General features: G+C 45.2%; 1 protein-coding gene across 1 annotated transcript; it reads left to right on the top strand.

Annotated features, from left to right (window-relative positions):
- The first annotated feature begins 318 nt into the window (after positions 1-318).
- GSG1 (germ cell associated 1) lies at positions 319-14,563 on the top strand. The gene is made up of 6 exons (XM_009871603.1): positions 319-375; positions 5,506-5,824; positions 8,370-8,417; positions 12,758-12,910; positions 13,035-13,146; positions 14,248-14,563. Exons 2-6 carry the CDS (start codon positions 5,506-5,508, stop codon positions 14,561-14,563), a joined length of 948 nt encoding a protein of 315 aa, XP_009869905.1. The 5' UTR covers positions 319-375.
- Positions 14,564-16,544: the final 1,981 nt, after the last annotated feature.

Consider the following 16,544-nt stretch of genomic DNA (forward strand, 5'->3'; position numbering starts at 1 on the left):
CTGACTCTCAGTGTCACTGCCACCCGGAGACATCCTGCTTTCTGTGTGGCAGCAAGGGAGGGGACTGCAGCGCTGGACGGGCTTCCTGTAAAAAAACAGCAAAAACAGGAGAGGTGCGAAGTGTCATGTGCAGGGAATGTGTGGAATGAAGGGTAAGTATGAGCCCTTCTTTGTCCAGGTTTCACAGAGGGATTATGGGTGTAAATAGCCGATCTTCCTCCTCTCTTTTCCTCCTCAGGACAGCTGAAGAGCCAATGTCAGGACAGCATATGATCCCCAGTATGCCTGGGGAGGATTGCTGCCTGGAGGGCTGTGAAGAGCCATGTGCCTCTTGAGACCTGCCAGCTAAGTATTGCAATTCCTGGACGCTATCTGGTAAGCGCTCCTCATCCTTCTTTTCCACCAACATCCTTGAGAGTTGAGGGTGTCACTTTGAGGAAGGACACACCTCAGGTATCTATGTACTATAAGCAGGATAAAAACGCATCACATCTAATTGCCTGGGCTTTTTTAGAGTTGGCAATCTCCACAGAGGTGTTGTGCTAAGATAATGTTTTGCATTTCGTTTCCTTGTTTTGTTTCTATAAGCCAAGCACTTGGCTGATTGCAAAGGAAATCAAGCTCTATGGGCATTCACTTCAATGGGCCAACTTTAAACAAATCACCAGGGACCGGCTGCTGCAGAGTTCAAAGAGAAAGAGACATCCAAAACCTCTACCCAAGCCAAGTTATGATGGGAAATATCAAATACAAAGAGGAGAAAACTGGAAAGCACAGTAGGGTGAAAGACAGATGCAAATTGGTTTTCCTGTCCATAATTGGTCAGACTAAGGCGAGGCTGGAATGGAGATTTAATAACAAAACAAAACAAATCGTAAAATTTTGCTAAGGGAAGTTTGTCAAACATCAGGAAATGTGCTCTGGTGTTGGAGCTGTGTGCAATAATCTGGTACTTGACAAAATATCAGAAAATATATTAGAAAGAATAGTTCGGTGGAGGGCAGAAAGTGGATCAAAAACCCTGCTAAGTTCCTGCATTCATTCCTGGTTTTTTTTCTTTCCCCATTGATTTCAGAAGTTTTTCCAGGCTCACATAACATAAAAAGAAGGACCCACTCCCCGTATCACAGGCAAGGTAAGGAGGTTGTGTTCATAAAAATGGGGGAAGAAAAAGAAGGTAGAGTGGGGGGAAAAAAAAGGGGAGGGGAGAAGAACAGAAGTCTAAACTTGGGTGTTGCTTTCCTCCAGCACACTGAGAAGCAGTCCCAAAAAGACTAGAGAAAGATTGCCATCTTCTGGAAGGATAAATATCTGCCATTATTCAGAACACTAAATCTGTTACACGAGTATTTTTGAAACCATAGCATATTTCTGTTAAATTTCTTTTTCAACGTGAATTCTTATCCATATAAATCTAATTCAGTCCCATTTCATCAATATATATGCTGTGATCCGAGCTTTAGAAACTGACATAACATCCTGGATTTTAATGAGAGTCTCTTCAAGCTTAAAATTAGGAACATGTTAACATTAAGGATTATCAGTAGAGAGATGGACATTATCTATTCCTGAGCCTGAAAACGAGGCTGCTTTTTTTTTTTTTACTGAGCATTTAGGAGCCAAATTTAAGGTGTCCAGATGCAGAGAGACTGAACAATGAAAAAAAAAAAAAAAATTACCACTCTCCTTTTAAACAGCATCAGCTGTTATTCTACCTACTTCAGTAAATTAAGTACATCTCTGTCAAATGGAACCTTTTTATTAATCCAAAAGCCTGTAGGCAGTCCATGGAGCCCGGAAACATTTAGCATTGCTTTCAGTTAGTCCGTCTTAGAAATGATTATCTATATTAGAGGAATTTATGCAGCGACTAGGATTAAAACTGCCGCAGAGCTACCAACCATTCTGCTGAGGGCAGGAAGGGTCAGGAGCCCATGACAGTCCACGTAGGAGACCATGAATTCCGCCTGCTGCCTGTGCTGAGCAGGGACTATCACAGGCTCTGCTGTCACTCCGAGCTGTTTGTACACCAGCCTCTGGACTCTGCTGTTGGACGAGAGCAGATGGACCACTGGTTTCCTCTGTCCTGGCAGAGTGGCAGCAGGGCAGGCACGCAGGGAATCTGGTTTGCTCACTCCCAGTGGCAGTTGGAGCTGACCTGCTTGGCGATGGGTAAAGCCTTCCTGGGGAAGACGGGTTGCGTACCTTTGGGACGTTACTCTCTCTTGCAGTTTGATTCAGTGCGGTGCCGCTCCATGCCCTCTAGCGACAGCCTGTTCTCCTGAGAGATGATGTCATTCTTGCTTTTCATTCATTGCTCGGATACCAAAGGAGGGGTATCAACACCCTCAGGCATTGGGGGAGCCTTTAAATTTTCAGGACAAGACCTCAGAAGTGACTTCGGGGACTGTGAATTTTTACATCTCTCCTTACGAGCTTCCCAGATTCATCTGAAGTGAAGCTGCTGGCAGCTGGAATTCCTGATGAACTTGGCACCTTGGTAAAAGCTGCCACTACAAGGGGCATTGACAGTCTTCCCCATCCTCCCACCCTTTGAGTATTGGAGTTCTTTGACTCATCACGCTTTCCCATACCTCTGTCACAGTGGTGATGCCTTGGTGCTAGTCTGGCACCCAGCAGCTCTTCTGCTAAGGGGTTCCTTTCATCATTAAAATCTCCAGTGCTTGTGGGGAGAGCTGGATAAGCAGCTCTTCAGTCTGTAAACTTTCCTCTCCCCATTTTTTCCTTCTCCCCTTTCTGCGACTGCCAAGTTTGGTCGAGGTGGCAGGTAGCCTTTGCAGGCACGTGGCCTTTATCACGGGGCTGGGGGGAAAGCGTGTGGCCTTTGCCATTCTGCTGAGACAATGCACAGGGTAAGGGGTGCTGATGCCAAGGGAGGTTCTGACCTAAGGTCACTCGTTCCCTGAAGCATTGGCCAGAAAGCCACCAGCTCCCTCCATACAGGCTCCTAAACAGCCACTGTGTGGAAGTGGCCGGGATCTTCCTATGTTTTACTCAAACTTTCTGCTCAGTCAATACAGGTCACTACTATTCTGCACTTAATCCCAGGCTGCAGCACCAATCTTTTCCCATGTAATCTCCCAGAACAGCTGTGCTGTGATTGCATTGTGGATTACAAAATGTCCATTTTCCACAAAACAGCTGCTGGCTGGAGGGATAGCATTTAATAATCACTGGGTGGGTGAGGGAGGATGGGAGGAGACAAAGGAGAAAGGGGTTTTGAAGCAATTGGGTTTCTTGGAGCAGCTAAACAGCCGACAAAGCGTGAGTCCCATTTCTATATTGCTCCTCCAAATTAACAGGACTTCAAGGACTTCCTGCTAAGGTAAATTAATCTTTCTTTCCTTTCGGTACTATCTAGATACAATGGTCAGTTATTGTCAGTAAGTGCTTGGCTTTTATGGAGGGAAACTTCTCTGACAATGTTCTCATGCAGAAGTGGTTCATATTTGCTTCTCATTCCCCATGTCCTCTGCATCCTTGATTCAGTTCCTTCTTTTGACTCATTTTTTAATGTTTTTTTTTCCTTTTTCTTTATCACTTGTTCTGAAATTATATGGCCTTTCAACTACTGTCATATATCAACCAGAGAGAATGTTTTTCCCACTATTGAAGATTTAAATTAGAAAAAATGATTTTGGCAATATTATGAGTGGAAAGATTTAGCTTTTTTTTTATATAAAAGCAGAAGCAAATCAAAATCTGATGACAGAAAATCTCATAATCAAGCACTGATGAAAAACTGAAAAACTTTGTGTGCTGAAGATTTCTATTTTCAGGTAAAAAATCATGGTTTTGAGGAGAGCAATTTTATCTATAATTTCCTTTTCAGTCATAAGCCAAATTTTCCACTGAAAAACTTTCAGTGAAGAATTTGCCACCAACCTTAGCCAGACACCTCCACGTAATTAACTGTTCCTAGTAGTTATCTGCTCTGTGAAAATGGTGACATCCAACATGCCTTCAGATCATGGAAGTCATTTAATTGTGCTATTGCTAAGATGTTACCATCTCCAGGGTGCAACATCTCCATTGCTGGAGGAAAGAAATGCTCTGGTGAACAGACAAAAGAAGCCAGAGCATAAAACAATACTGGATTTTTTCAGGACTTGCCTATTTTCTTGCCTTCAGTGAGGGTGTTCTGGGTCAGGCACTGTTTTTAGAGTGTGACGAGATCCTAATGAAGTCCTGCTTTCAAAGAGGAGCTTCAGCACCGTTTTTACTGACCACATTTCCAAGCTTGCTGGTTAATAGCATAAGTGCTTCTAACCGCATCGCTTTTGGCTGTGGTGTAGCCACAAACAATGCAAAGCTCGGTCTCACATCATTTATTTATGGCAGTGTCCACAGTATGCTGGGCCTTTCTCACACGTTCAGCATTGAGTGAGTCAACTGAAGTTATGTGAAGAGGACCGGCACCAGGCAATGTCTGTACAAACTGAGTCTATTCACAGGCAAATAGATTCTGAGAGTCATAAATAGGAAAGGGTGGGAGTATCTGGATGAAGTTGTGCCAAACATAGGGAGTGCCATGTGGGAAGAGGCATGCGTTTATTACATGAAAGTTGATGTGTGGGTAGATGACATCTAATCAATCCATGGAGTGATAAGTTGGGGTTCTCAAAAGTCAGTGCAGAGTTTTGCAGGAACCATAAAACCTTGAGCTTCACTTCCATTGAGAAAGACCACAGGATCCTGGTACACAGACTGCTCTCTGAATTGCTTTTTCTTATGAGATGAAACTGGGGAGGGGTTTGTGGCAGCATTTGCTCTTAAAAAACACCCCTTTGACACTGTGTGAGAGCAGAGACACTCTCATACCACCACCCTACCAAATTTCTGAAGTCTGGAGCAGTGCTTGCTCAGGTGGAAGGTGCTGCTCTGGGCCTTGAACTCGAGCTGCCACTCAACCTGCCTCCTGAGCAGGTTGCTGCTTTGATGCGTGACCTTCAGTGATCTGGGAACATTTTCCTGACTTTCCTCTGTGTGAGATCAATACACTCCCTGCCTCTCTAGGTACAGGAATAAACTGCTTGAAAAAGTGTTTTGGGACACTTGACAACAAGACTTCTCATGTAGTTGGACAGAGTATTCATCATGCCCCATCTAAAGGCCACATATGGTATGTAGGGAGTTGGTTAACAGTTTTTCCCTGTCATCTCTGAGATGGAATCAATATGATGTCCCTTTCATTTTGCTCATGTGCTCACACATGATGATACACTCATATGTCTACTGGGTCACCCTCTCTTCCCCAGTACAGCTACTTGGGGTACTTTGAACTGGTTGAAGCTGACCTATTGCTCCACTGCCCTGGCTTTCAGGAAATGGTTCCTCTGTGCTGGGTGAGCTCTTGGGATGTTGTGAGCAGGGCGGAGTGCTCATGTCCTCTCCCCACAGGTGCATGCTGGGAAAAGCTGGAATTCATAAGGCTAGGTGGGACAACTGGCCGATGTGACAGTCCCCCCTGTTTGTGTGTTGTAGATGGAGCTGCTGAAGGGATGGCCGTGGCGCCGTGCTTTCTTGGCTGTTGCGCTGAACCTGCTGGCTCTCAGCCTCTCCACTACTGCCTTGCTTGGCAGCTACTGGTGCACCGGGACCCAGAAAGTGCCCAAGCCTCTGTGTGGGAAGAGCAAAGATGCCAAGTGCATTGGTGTCCCCATTGTGCCTGATGCAGGTGCTGGCAATGTTTCATCTGAGGATGTGGAACACTACAGCTGGGAGACTGGGGACGACCGCTTTGCCTTCAGATACTTCCACACTGGGATGTGGCTTTCCTGTGAAGAGAGCATGGAAGGGCCAGGTACTGTCTTGCCCAGGCAGCCACAACTTGTTCCCTTCTTTTTACTCCACAAGAGTTTGAGAATGAGGGGGGGAGCTGACAACACTTGGGAGAAAAGCCTCCTTCATCTTCCTAGATGGCATCAGCCCTGTGCACTGTCACTATATTTCTGTCCTTCAATGGGATATTCAACAAAAGGAGGCGAGGGAGAATGTCTCTGATGTGTTCTTTGGTTTGGAATGGGGACTGTGAAGTACAAATGGTAGTGACGGTGACAGTGGTTTTGTGATGGTATCATTCATCCTGATGTGAATTCCCTTCCTTTTCCCCATGTCTCCATTCCTATACACAGCTTACTTCATGCTCTCCAGGGCACATTTGTGCACATCCCATCAGAAATCTAAGCAGGGTGATTTTATGCAGTGTTGTCAATTTATAGCTATCACTGCGAGGACTGCAATAGTTGGTGTTGTCCTTAAATCACCAAACTGAGAGGTTTTGTGAATTGAACATAGACTGGGCTTTTCTTAAAAAAAAAACAACCTTAAAAAAAAAGAAGAAAAAAAAAGAGAGAGACAAAGAGAAGTATTGCCTTACAGATACAGAGAAAACTTGGAGGATCTGAACCAAGAAGAACTAAAGCTAGGAGGCAAATTGACCTGAGGTTTAAAGCTGCAATATTGTAATCTTTTTAGTTGCTTTTGTGATATTGCGACAGACTTCATGTGTGATTTTTGACCATGTGGGACTGGCACTGTAAAACCTGGAATCCCAGGGGCTGGTCATCTGAACTGCACTAGACCCCTTTGGTGCCTCCCTTCACCCTTGACTTGCTCCTGCCAGCCCTGCTGCCTTCTGCTGAAAGCTGTGCCGTGCTAGCACAGGTGGATGCTCTGCAGTGCACAGATGCTCTTTATGGCCTGGTACACACATCGAGGATCAGAACGGACCCAGAAAGTGGCCAAGAGGAAGATTTGTATCTAAAGATACAATGATGAAAATCATTTTCATCGGGACCATTCCACTGAGCCCATCTTCCCTTCAGCTTTCCCCAAAGTGCAAATATCTCACCTTCTTTAACTAAGTCACTGTTCTAGTGTAGCATTTCTCATTTTCTTATCTGTCACTGTCAGAGTTTGAAAATAAAGAACTGCTGAATAAAAGCAGACAGAAGGGAGGCGGGAGCAGGAGGGAATGTGCTTGAAATTCTCATGTCCTAATGAGAGAGCTGCTTGAAGCATAATGATTATGAGCATTTCCAGACATGCTGCGGAAGGAGATGTGTTTTTTTGGGACTGCTTTCGGTTGAGGTGTGTTTCCATGGTGATTGTGGGAATGGGACTACATCCTTTGACAGCTTTCTCTGAAAGTCTTGTCTGGCCACCAGGCAGTCCTGAAATAACCCCAAAGGCTGATGGAACACAGAGAGAACATGTTATATCTGGATCATAGGACAGCACGGGGTAGGTCACATAGTCTCAGTCCTCTGCTTCCTATAAATCAAGTACAACCTACCCACTGCTGTGGGTCTTTGAAGCAAGTGCGTAAACAACAGCAACAGCAACAAAAGTGGGCTACTGTGAGCAAAAGGAGTTTGAGCTGGAGAAAAGATTTGATTATTCAGGCTAATCTCTGGATCTATTTAGACGAGCCATTACTGAATAACCTCATTAAAGTTCTAAGTGAAGTAGCAAACCACAAGTTAATGAGGACTGCAGATGGTACTAAACTGGGTAGCGCTCTGAGAGCTGTGGGTGACTGAAGTAATACAGGAGATTGGGAGAGATTAGGACTGGGGATAGAAATTAAGAAAATGAGATTCTTACATGAAAAGCAGCAAGCTGATACTTCTGGGAGAAAACACTGTGCCAAGCAGAGGAGAGGACCCTCAAGTGCAATAATGATGTATGCAGTAAGAAAGACTTACAGATAATAAAGATGGACCCTCAGCTGAGACCGTAAGTTTACATCTGGCCAACATAAAAAGCCAAAGCAAACATGAGCACCAAATAGCCAGTCTAAAATGTGAGTATAGAATACCATATTTCTGTATGATTCTCTGCCACAGAAGAGGGACTCACACCTCTATCATGCAGTATTTCACTTAGGAAGATTTTTTTTTTGGTGTTTTTCCTTGGAAGCAGTGCTATAACTGCTCTGCTAAGACTGGGGTGAGTGGGATTTCATGTCCCCATCAGAAGTGGTGGGTTTGCAATCTGTTATAAGATACACCCTTAATAGGCCTGACCAACAGTAATGTTGTGAATGAGTAGCAACAGATTTTTATACTCACCAGAGGCTTGTAAGGTTTACAAATTGCTGAAGTGCTTTTTCTGCAAAAGCCACTTCTAGTTTTCCAGGCAGACATTGCCTTCCCTACCTTGCCCCAGTAAAGATCTGGAAAGATGGTCAGAAAGATGGTCAGAAAGAGAGCAGAGAAGATCTGATGGGTAGACTCAGGGATGACAGGAGTGATGCAGTGAAGAGAGTGGGAGGAAGAGATTTTCTTTTCCCTTATGTATCTTGCACTATTTTGCAAACTAATACCTTTGTTTTCATGTTTCAGAAGAGAAATGCCGTAGTTTTATTGAGCTTTCACCACCAGCAGAGAGAGGTAAGAGCAAATCCCCATACCTCACTGTAGCTGCCCAGTGCATCACCTTGGGATGGGGGACATGCAACATTTCACCTCTGTGAGGGCAGCAGGATGTGTCCCCTAAAAAGCCAGGCATGAAATTCTGGCCTCATGGTTGCTAAAAGAATAAAGATTTCCTCCCAGATGTTTCCCTAAACCGCTGCTATCTGTGAGGTCAGTGCTGGAGACTCCCTTCCATATGAAGTGGGATTTGTCTCAGCTAATAAATTGTCCAATCTGAGCATGTCATGTTGCTGTAGTCAGCAAGAAGAGAATGGGCGCCACCTGAGGGCAGTCCCTCCCACATACGCTATGTCCACTGAGTGCTTCAGTTCTGAGCTGTAATCTGGTGAATCTGGAAGTTCAATCACTTCTTACTTTGTGGTGAGTGACTAGGACATCTGAAAGTTACACTTTCAGGGGAAAGTCCTTGCCTCATCAATAACAAAACTTCATTTGGGTTGCAGAGATCATCTCTCCTGCCATTGTCACATGTTTTAAATTATCCTGGGGATAACTTCAGTATACCTGGGTGTACGTGTACATATGCAATGGAGATTTTACTTGCTGAAAGCTTTTCAGTTGGTGTGGGCTTGCTAGCTACTCCCTCAGATGGAGGCAGAAGGCAAGTCATTTCAGGTGGTGTTCATACAGTTGCAAGAAAAAGTATGTGAACCTTTTGGAATTTCATGGTGTTCTGCATTAATTTGTCATAAGATGTGATCTAACTGTCATCTAAGCCAAGAGTGTTGACAAATATAATGTGCCTGAAGTAGTAACACAAAAACAATTCTGATCCTCCATGTCTTTACTGAGCGCACACATTCAACATTCAAAATGCTAGTGGAAAACTAAGTGAACCCTTGAGTTGACCTCAGAAAAGCTAATCAGAGTCAGGTGTTAGCATATCTGAAGTCTTGATAAGAAAATGAGTTTGGAGGTGTGAACTAGACCTATGTTGACTGACAAAAACCATTCAAACTTTTTGAGTTTGCTCTGCACAACATGTATGCTTATGCGAGCCATGCCTCGCCAAAAAGAGCTTTCAGAGAATCTATGATCAAGCATTGTTGATTTACATAAAGCTGGAAAGAATAACAAAGTGATTTCAAAGACCTTAGAAATTCACTGGTCTACAGTTAGGCAAATGATCTACAAATGGAGATCCTTTGGGACTGTGAGTATTCTACCAAGAAGGGGGTGCTCTGTCAAAATGACCCCAAGAGCACAATGAAGACTCATCAATGAGGTAAAGAAACAACCCTGAGTGACAGCCAAAGATTTGAAGGCATCACTGGAACTGGCTGACATCTGTGTTCATGAGTCTACAGTATGTAAAACATTGATCAAGCAGGGTGTCTATGGCAAGACATCATGAAGGAAGCCACTGCTTACTACAAAGAACATTGCTACACTCCTGACGTTTGCAGAAGAGCACATTGACACTCCCCATTGGTATTGGCAAAATGTTTTGTGGACTGATGAAACAAAGATTGAACTATTTGGCAAGAGCACATAACACTACATCTGGTGTTAAAAGGGCACTGCATATAATTATGAAACCATCAGCCCAACCGTAGGGTATGGTAGAGGAAACATCATGATTTGGGCCTGCTTTGCTGCACCAGGGCCTGGCCAGCTTGTAGTCCTTGAGGGGAAGGTTAATTCCCAAGTGTACCAAAAAACTCTTCGAGATAATGTGAGAATGTCTGTATGTCAGCTCAAACTCTGTAGATGAAATTCTGTAGACTTTGGGTGATGCAACAGGACAATGACTCAAAACACCAGAGCAAGTCCACAACAGAATGGCTTCACAACAACAAAATCCGCCTTTTGGAGTGGCCAAGTCAGAGCCCAGACCTCAACCCAATAGAGATGCTATGGAATGACTTGAAGAGAGCTATACATATGAGATGTCCAAAGAATAGGACAGAGCTAAAATCCCTTCCGGATGATGTGCATGTCTGATCCACAGCTACAGGAAGTGCCTGATTGAGGTTATTGCTGCCAAGCGCAGGGCAACCAGTTGTTGATTCCAAGGGTTCACTTATTTTTTCCACTAGCATTTTGGATGTTGAATCAGTGTGTTCAATAAAGACATGGAGGATCAGAATTGTTCTTGTGTTACTACTTCAGGCACATTATATTTGTCAACACTCTTGACTTAGATGATGGTTAGATCACATCTTATGACAAATTAATGCAGAACACCATGAAATTCCAGAAAGTTCACATACTTTTTCTTGCAACTGTATGTGAATGGAAAGGCTGGTGGTGCAGAGCCTGTGTCAGTGTTCAAGCCATGACAGCAAGGACTAGAATGACCACTGAGGAATTTGCAACTCCCGTCAGAGAGATCAGTACTTTGAGGAAGCTCCTCTTGGTTTTCTGCCTTGTTTCCCCTATTTTAAAAACACTGTCAAAGACTGTTGACCTGCTTTTATAAAGCGATGCACATTCCCAGGTGAGGGGTCCGGTGGGAGTTGTGTCCAGTGGCATCACTGTGCAGATTAACCTGGGTCACTCTTGACACAACAGGAGGGTAGAAAAGCCTTCTCTGCTTATTCTTTTGGGAAACAGTATTCATGCAATTCAAAGACTGCTGGTGTTAAAGATTCTTTCGAAGTCATGTAGATAACTTTGTCATAAAATGAATGATTTAACTGCATTTACTGAATGACTCCTGCATTTACCTCAAAAGGCTCACTTCACAGGGAGCAACACATTTTCCCTCTTTCGCACCTTCTTGTCCTTCATTCCTTGCCCGGGCCTCTGTTGCTTCAGATGTCTTCCTTATAGACTGTTTTCCTAAGAAAAGAGGTTTATGCAACCAGATTATGTCTCTGTACATCTGTCTGTCCCCGCTCACACTCCTCCTACTGCTCTTTTGTCTAATTGCAGCCCAACACTGAGAGAAAGGATGTGTTTTATAACAGTGAGCTCCTACAAATTAATTGGAAAATCACTGTAAGCTTAAGCATGACACTCATAGTGATACTGTGGTCTTAACAGCTCTGTAACACACTTTCACGCCTTCCTGCACATGATCTTAAGATGACCTTGGCCTCCGGGACAGCTGCTGCTGGGCCAGCACTGGAGAAGGTGATGTGACTGCTGATTGCAGTCTGGGCTGGCTGAGCTGGGTGTGTGGAGAGCAGCTTCATATTGCATAGGCAGCATTACAAGACCAGATTACATATCACATGTGGTGAGTTTGGACTCATAGAGAAAGTGATGCAGAGACCTCTGTGCATATGTGGTGCCTGCAGTCTCCAGGATATTTTCAGCAGTCTGAACCTCTAATGAAATAGTCTCCCTGATGGTGCTGCAGCAAGCAAGCCAGGTCCTTTAACCAGGGAATACAGCTCATCATCTCCTACTGAAGAGCTGGGTGATCCAATGACTCTAATGACATTGAGGAGTCACATCAGTGCCACATTAATGAGGGCTTTCTTTACACTCCTTTTCCCCAGTTGAATGTCTCCTCCATGGCCATTAATAGTTGCTCACAGTAGTGTTCATGGTGCTGCTTCATTTGTCTGATTAATGTGCTTCTTCCTCAGTGAATCCTGTGCTTTTCCACAGCCTAGCATTGCTGAGTGCCTTTTCTCATTCTCCTCCAAGTCCTACTGCACAGTGAGCTCAGCTGTGGACTGTGATATCACTTAAGTCCGACTCATAATCCCAGCATGAAAGTACCTGCTCAAGCAGCTCCGTGAGTGGTGAATGTTATTGCCCTATCTGGATATCCACCCCGAGGAATGTAGTTTCATTTTAATTGGTGTTTCAGTAAGAAATACAGGTCTGCAAGGGGCTGCCTGAATCCCAGAGGCCAGGTCCCACCTGCAGCTGTGGTGGTACCATACAGTTGTTTACTTAACCAGTTGAGTCTCAGGTTGAAATTCATTTGCTTCCAGTGTGGTGATCAAAAACCTCCTCTGAAGGTCACTATACCCAGCTCAGATGTGTGGTCAACCTATGACCACTAGGTCTTGTGTTAATACTTAACAGCTTTCCCCCTGGCCTTTTCCCATCGTTTCCTCCTTGCTGTTTATGAATAATTCTGGCTTGTTTACAGTCACCATTTTAGTTCCTCTCAGCTTCTGCCACGTCAGACTAGTCAAACCATCTTCTGTGACAGACTGACTGTCCCCTTCAGCATGCTCACAGGCTAGTGGGATTGCTTTTGGGTGTTTGTTGTTTTCCTTCTTTGTCTGCTTTGCAAAGAACACCTTCTCAGGATTGGGTTGGGAAGAGGGAGTGCTCTCCCTTGAGCAAGCCATCCTCTACTGATGTGAGAAGTCTCTGGTTCCCGGCAGGAATCCTGTGGCTATCGCTGGGATCAGAGATGCTCTACATCAGCTTGCTGCTCATCAGCTTCATCCTCCTGATGGTGGAAATGCTGCATACTGGGAATCCTGTCTGTGGGTTGAAGCTCAACGCCTTTGCTGCTGTCTCGTCAGTTCTGTCAGGTAACTGTGTTATCGCAGGCTTGGAATGAGGGCAGCAGGAGAACCTCCTCTCCCACACAAGGTTGAAGCATGCTGCTCTAGCTACTGCTGTAACTTCTTTGCTTTCTTGGTTTTTTGAGTCCAGGTCTCCTTGGTATGGTGGCACACATGATGTACACTCAAGTCTTCCAGGCCACGGTTAATCTGGGACCAGAGGACTGGAGACCACACTCATGGGACTATGGCTGGGCATTCTAGTACGTGAGCTCTGAAGCTATCTTCACCTCCTTAGCCCTTTCTGGGCTTTAAGCAACGCTACACCCTGTCAAAACTCACCTCCTCCTTTCTTGACCTTCTGTGTTTCAAAAGACAGGTGCACCATGGTTCTCTTGCTGCTAATCTCCTGTCTTTGTCTCATCCTCTGCTTTAACAAATACTTGCTGAGTTATTTAAATGAGTAGCTACCAAGGACTGGTAAAACAATGAGGTCACACCAAAACAAGTGCTTTCAACCCTGCTGACTAATCAGGTTTGCCACTATGCTGGTTTGCCCTGTTTGGTCTCAGCTCTTCCCTGTGTGCAGAGGCCAGTGTCACCCGTGTGACGATGCTCTCAAACCTTCCTTGTTTTCCTGCAGTTTAAATTACATACCGGTTTGGCATCTTCACTAACCAATGTCCAAAGGGCCTATTCCTGAAGCACCAAGCCTAGATGTGAGCTTAAAGATGAGGATGCTGTAGCCAGGAGGAGCAGTTGCAAAAAATAGGTGGCTCATGGTTCATTTCTCTACAGGCTAAAGAAACCCACCACAGCTGATACGCCGTAACTGACTTGAAAATCAACAGTTGGATGAGCCTTGCAAGTGCCCATGGAAAATGCAGACTCAATTTGCAATGCTCTACTGGCAATAACCACATTGATTCTTAAGACTTAAACACTCCAGTGACACGTGCCAGCTGTGGACATCAAATGTCAGCACAGCCATCTGGTTATGCTCAAGCAGATGTGCCTCATGCCCAGGAAGACACCCAAAAATACAGAACTTGTTTCCAAGCTGTGCTGTTTTGCTCTGACCAGTTACAGACTTCCCTGCTGCCCTTTTTATTTTCCCTGTATCCCTCCCTTCCCTGTGACAGGGATGACCAGTATTCACCCCACCAATCTAAGAAGGATCTTGGGGTGGGATAACCTCTAAGAACTGTTATCTTATGAGCCTTAGTCTTTCTAGATCATGTGCATGCCCTAGTTCCCATGCAGCTTCTGCCTGGCAGATCAGGCTGCATCCCAGTGCATGCAGTTCAATTCCTTACCCTACTTGGCTTCTCACAGCACTTGCTATTCTTTTATCTCCCCCGTAGCATGGCCTGGGCTTCCTTCACCTGCTGCATGGCCTCTGCTGTCACCACCCTCAACACCTACACCAAGACGGTGCTGGAGTTCAAAAGAAACCACATCAAGACCTATGGTGGGAGCTTCAAGGATCAGCCTCAGCACCACCAGTGCTTCATACAGCAGCAGATAAGCAGCTACTATGAGCCCCAAAATAAGCTCCTCCGTTCAGTCTCTGAGGGAGTCGACTTCTACTCTGAGCTGCAGCAAAAAGTGCTACAACGGGAACCAGAGCTGGAGCTGGATGATGTCTTGGGACAGATGACTGGGGAGGATCGCTGTTAGGGATGAGTGTGCAGGGGCAGAACAGTGGGGTTTGGGAGGCACAAAAGCTCTGAACCAAACGCTAGCACCACTATTAGCAAGTTCTTGGGGAGCTCTTCCCTCCTCTATGGTACAGGGAGTGAGAAGGTGGGCACTGGGCCAGGGCAGCAGCAGTGCCGACAGTAGCAGGGTGGGTCCTCCCTGATCACCATTAGATGGGTGTCCTCAGCTGGCAAGCGTGAAACTGGAGGGACATGTTGCTGATGCCAGCTGTCTCCAAGCACTTTCAGACAGAGTTGAGGCAGATGTCCTAATCCCAGCAGTGTATCTGGGAACAGATAAATCAGTGCCATCCAGCTGGCAAATTGCAGGGATGGGCCCCTTTGGATGGTGTCACATTGACCTTCCGGCAACCCCTCTGGCTCAGTGCTACAGTGGAGGGCATCGCTGCTCATATTGACTGGCTGCAATCCTCTCTAAACACCCTATTTATTCTTCATTTCCAGGCTCAAGCTCCTCTTCTCCCCCAGATTAAAAGAACTGCTGCAGTAGGAAGGGGGGTTGCTTTCAGACATATCTGTCTCTCCTATCTATGACTCCCACATCTCCCCTCTTGCTTTTACCCTCAAAATCTCCCATCTGAGGTACTTTCCTGTTTGTCTCTTTCTACTGTGCTTCTCCACAACCTTTAAGAATCCTTGGCTGGGGTTTTGCCTTTTTCTTTGTTCCTCGTCATCTGTCCCCTTTTCCCCTGCGCAAAAATGTTGCAAACAATCCCCAAATCAAGCAAAGTCATAATCTGTCAAAGGTGATGTGGCATTAACAAGGTGAAACACTGGTTCACAAGACACATGATGTTGTACACAGTATTTATTTGCTCCACCGCAGTTCACAGTTCAAATACATTTTCCCAACAATATACAGACAGACTCTTTATTCACAGTGGGGATGTGTGTGTGTGTGGGCAGAGTGAATTCACATTATCGAGGAGCTAACATCACTACAGTGAATTATCAGTTCTCTTAAGAAGAACCTCGGGAGAATAACTACTTCAGGTAAATTCAGGTAACAGCTTCACCTTTCCCAGCAAGGTGGTGGCTAGACAGGAGGTAAGGGGCACTCCTGTTTAATCCTCATATGTTACTGATTCTCACAATTTCAGTCCCTATTATGCAGCTGTATTAACTGACTATATCTTATAAATACTAACCCCTGTCTGGAGGAAAATGCCAGGCCCATAGCCATTGCTACAGTTGTGCTAATATATACAAAGCTATTTACACAAAAAATCCATTAACATATACAAATTGTTCACAGGCTCCGACGTTAAGAGAGCAGAGCCCAAGGACCAGCCTTGGGGCTTGCAGCTAATCCTCAAGGGCTATCCTGGAAGCTTTATATGGAGATGCAGGGACAGAGAAGAAAGAGGGTGATATAGCAAACAGAGGTGTCAAGAGCCCAGAAGAGCAAACCCATGGTAGATGTGCTCATCTGGAGGGAGTGTCAAAGTCCTGCCATCACCTCACCATGCACAGGGATACGCAGGGAGGCTCAAGAGCATGTGCCAGGAGGACAGAAGAGTCCTTTGCAATCCTCATCTGAGCCTGTCTCTGCTTAACGTCAAAGCTCAGATCTAAAAAGGCATACCAGGAAAACAGTTCCTACTTTGCTGTCCTGCACTGTGGAGAGCTGCTGAGTCACTGAAGTGGTTACTTTTTATATGGTCACTTCTACAGCAAGAAAATTCACTAGATGCTCTGCAACTATAACATGGGAAACTGATGACACATTCAGAGGCACAGCTCAAAGCACTAAGCATATTGTATGCAAATGCGCCCTGGGGGTAGTCTGTTCCTCCTGGACTCTTGCTGGAAGTGTTTGGGGCCAGGATGGATGGGGCTTTGAGCAACCTGGTCTAGTGGCAGGTGTCCCTGTCCATGGCAGAGGGGTTGCAGCTAGATGATCTTTAAGGTCCCTTCCAAGCCAAACCATTCTATGATTC

Source organism: Apaloderma vittatum, unplaced genomic scaffold, assembly GCF_000703405.1.
Source record: "Apaloderma vittatum isolate BGI_N311 unplaced genomic scaffold, ASM70340v1 scaffold576, whole genome shotgun sequence".
NCBI classification, from domain to species: Eukaryota; Metazoa; Chordata; class Aves; order Trogoniformes; family Trogonidae; genus Apaloderma; species Apaloderma vittatum.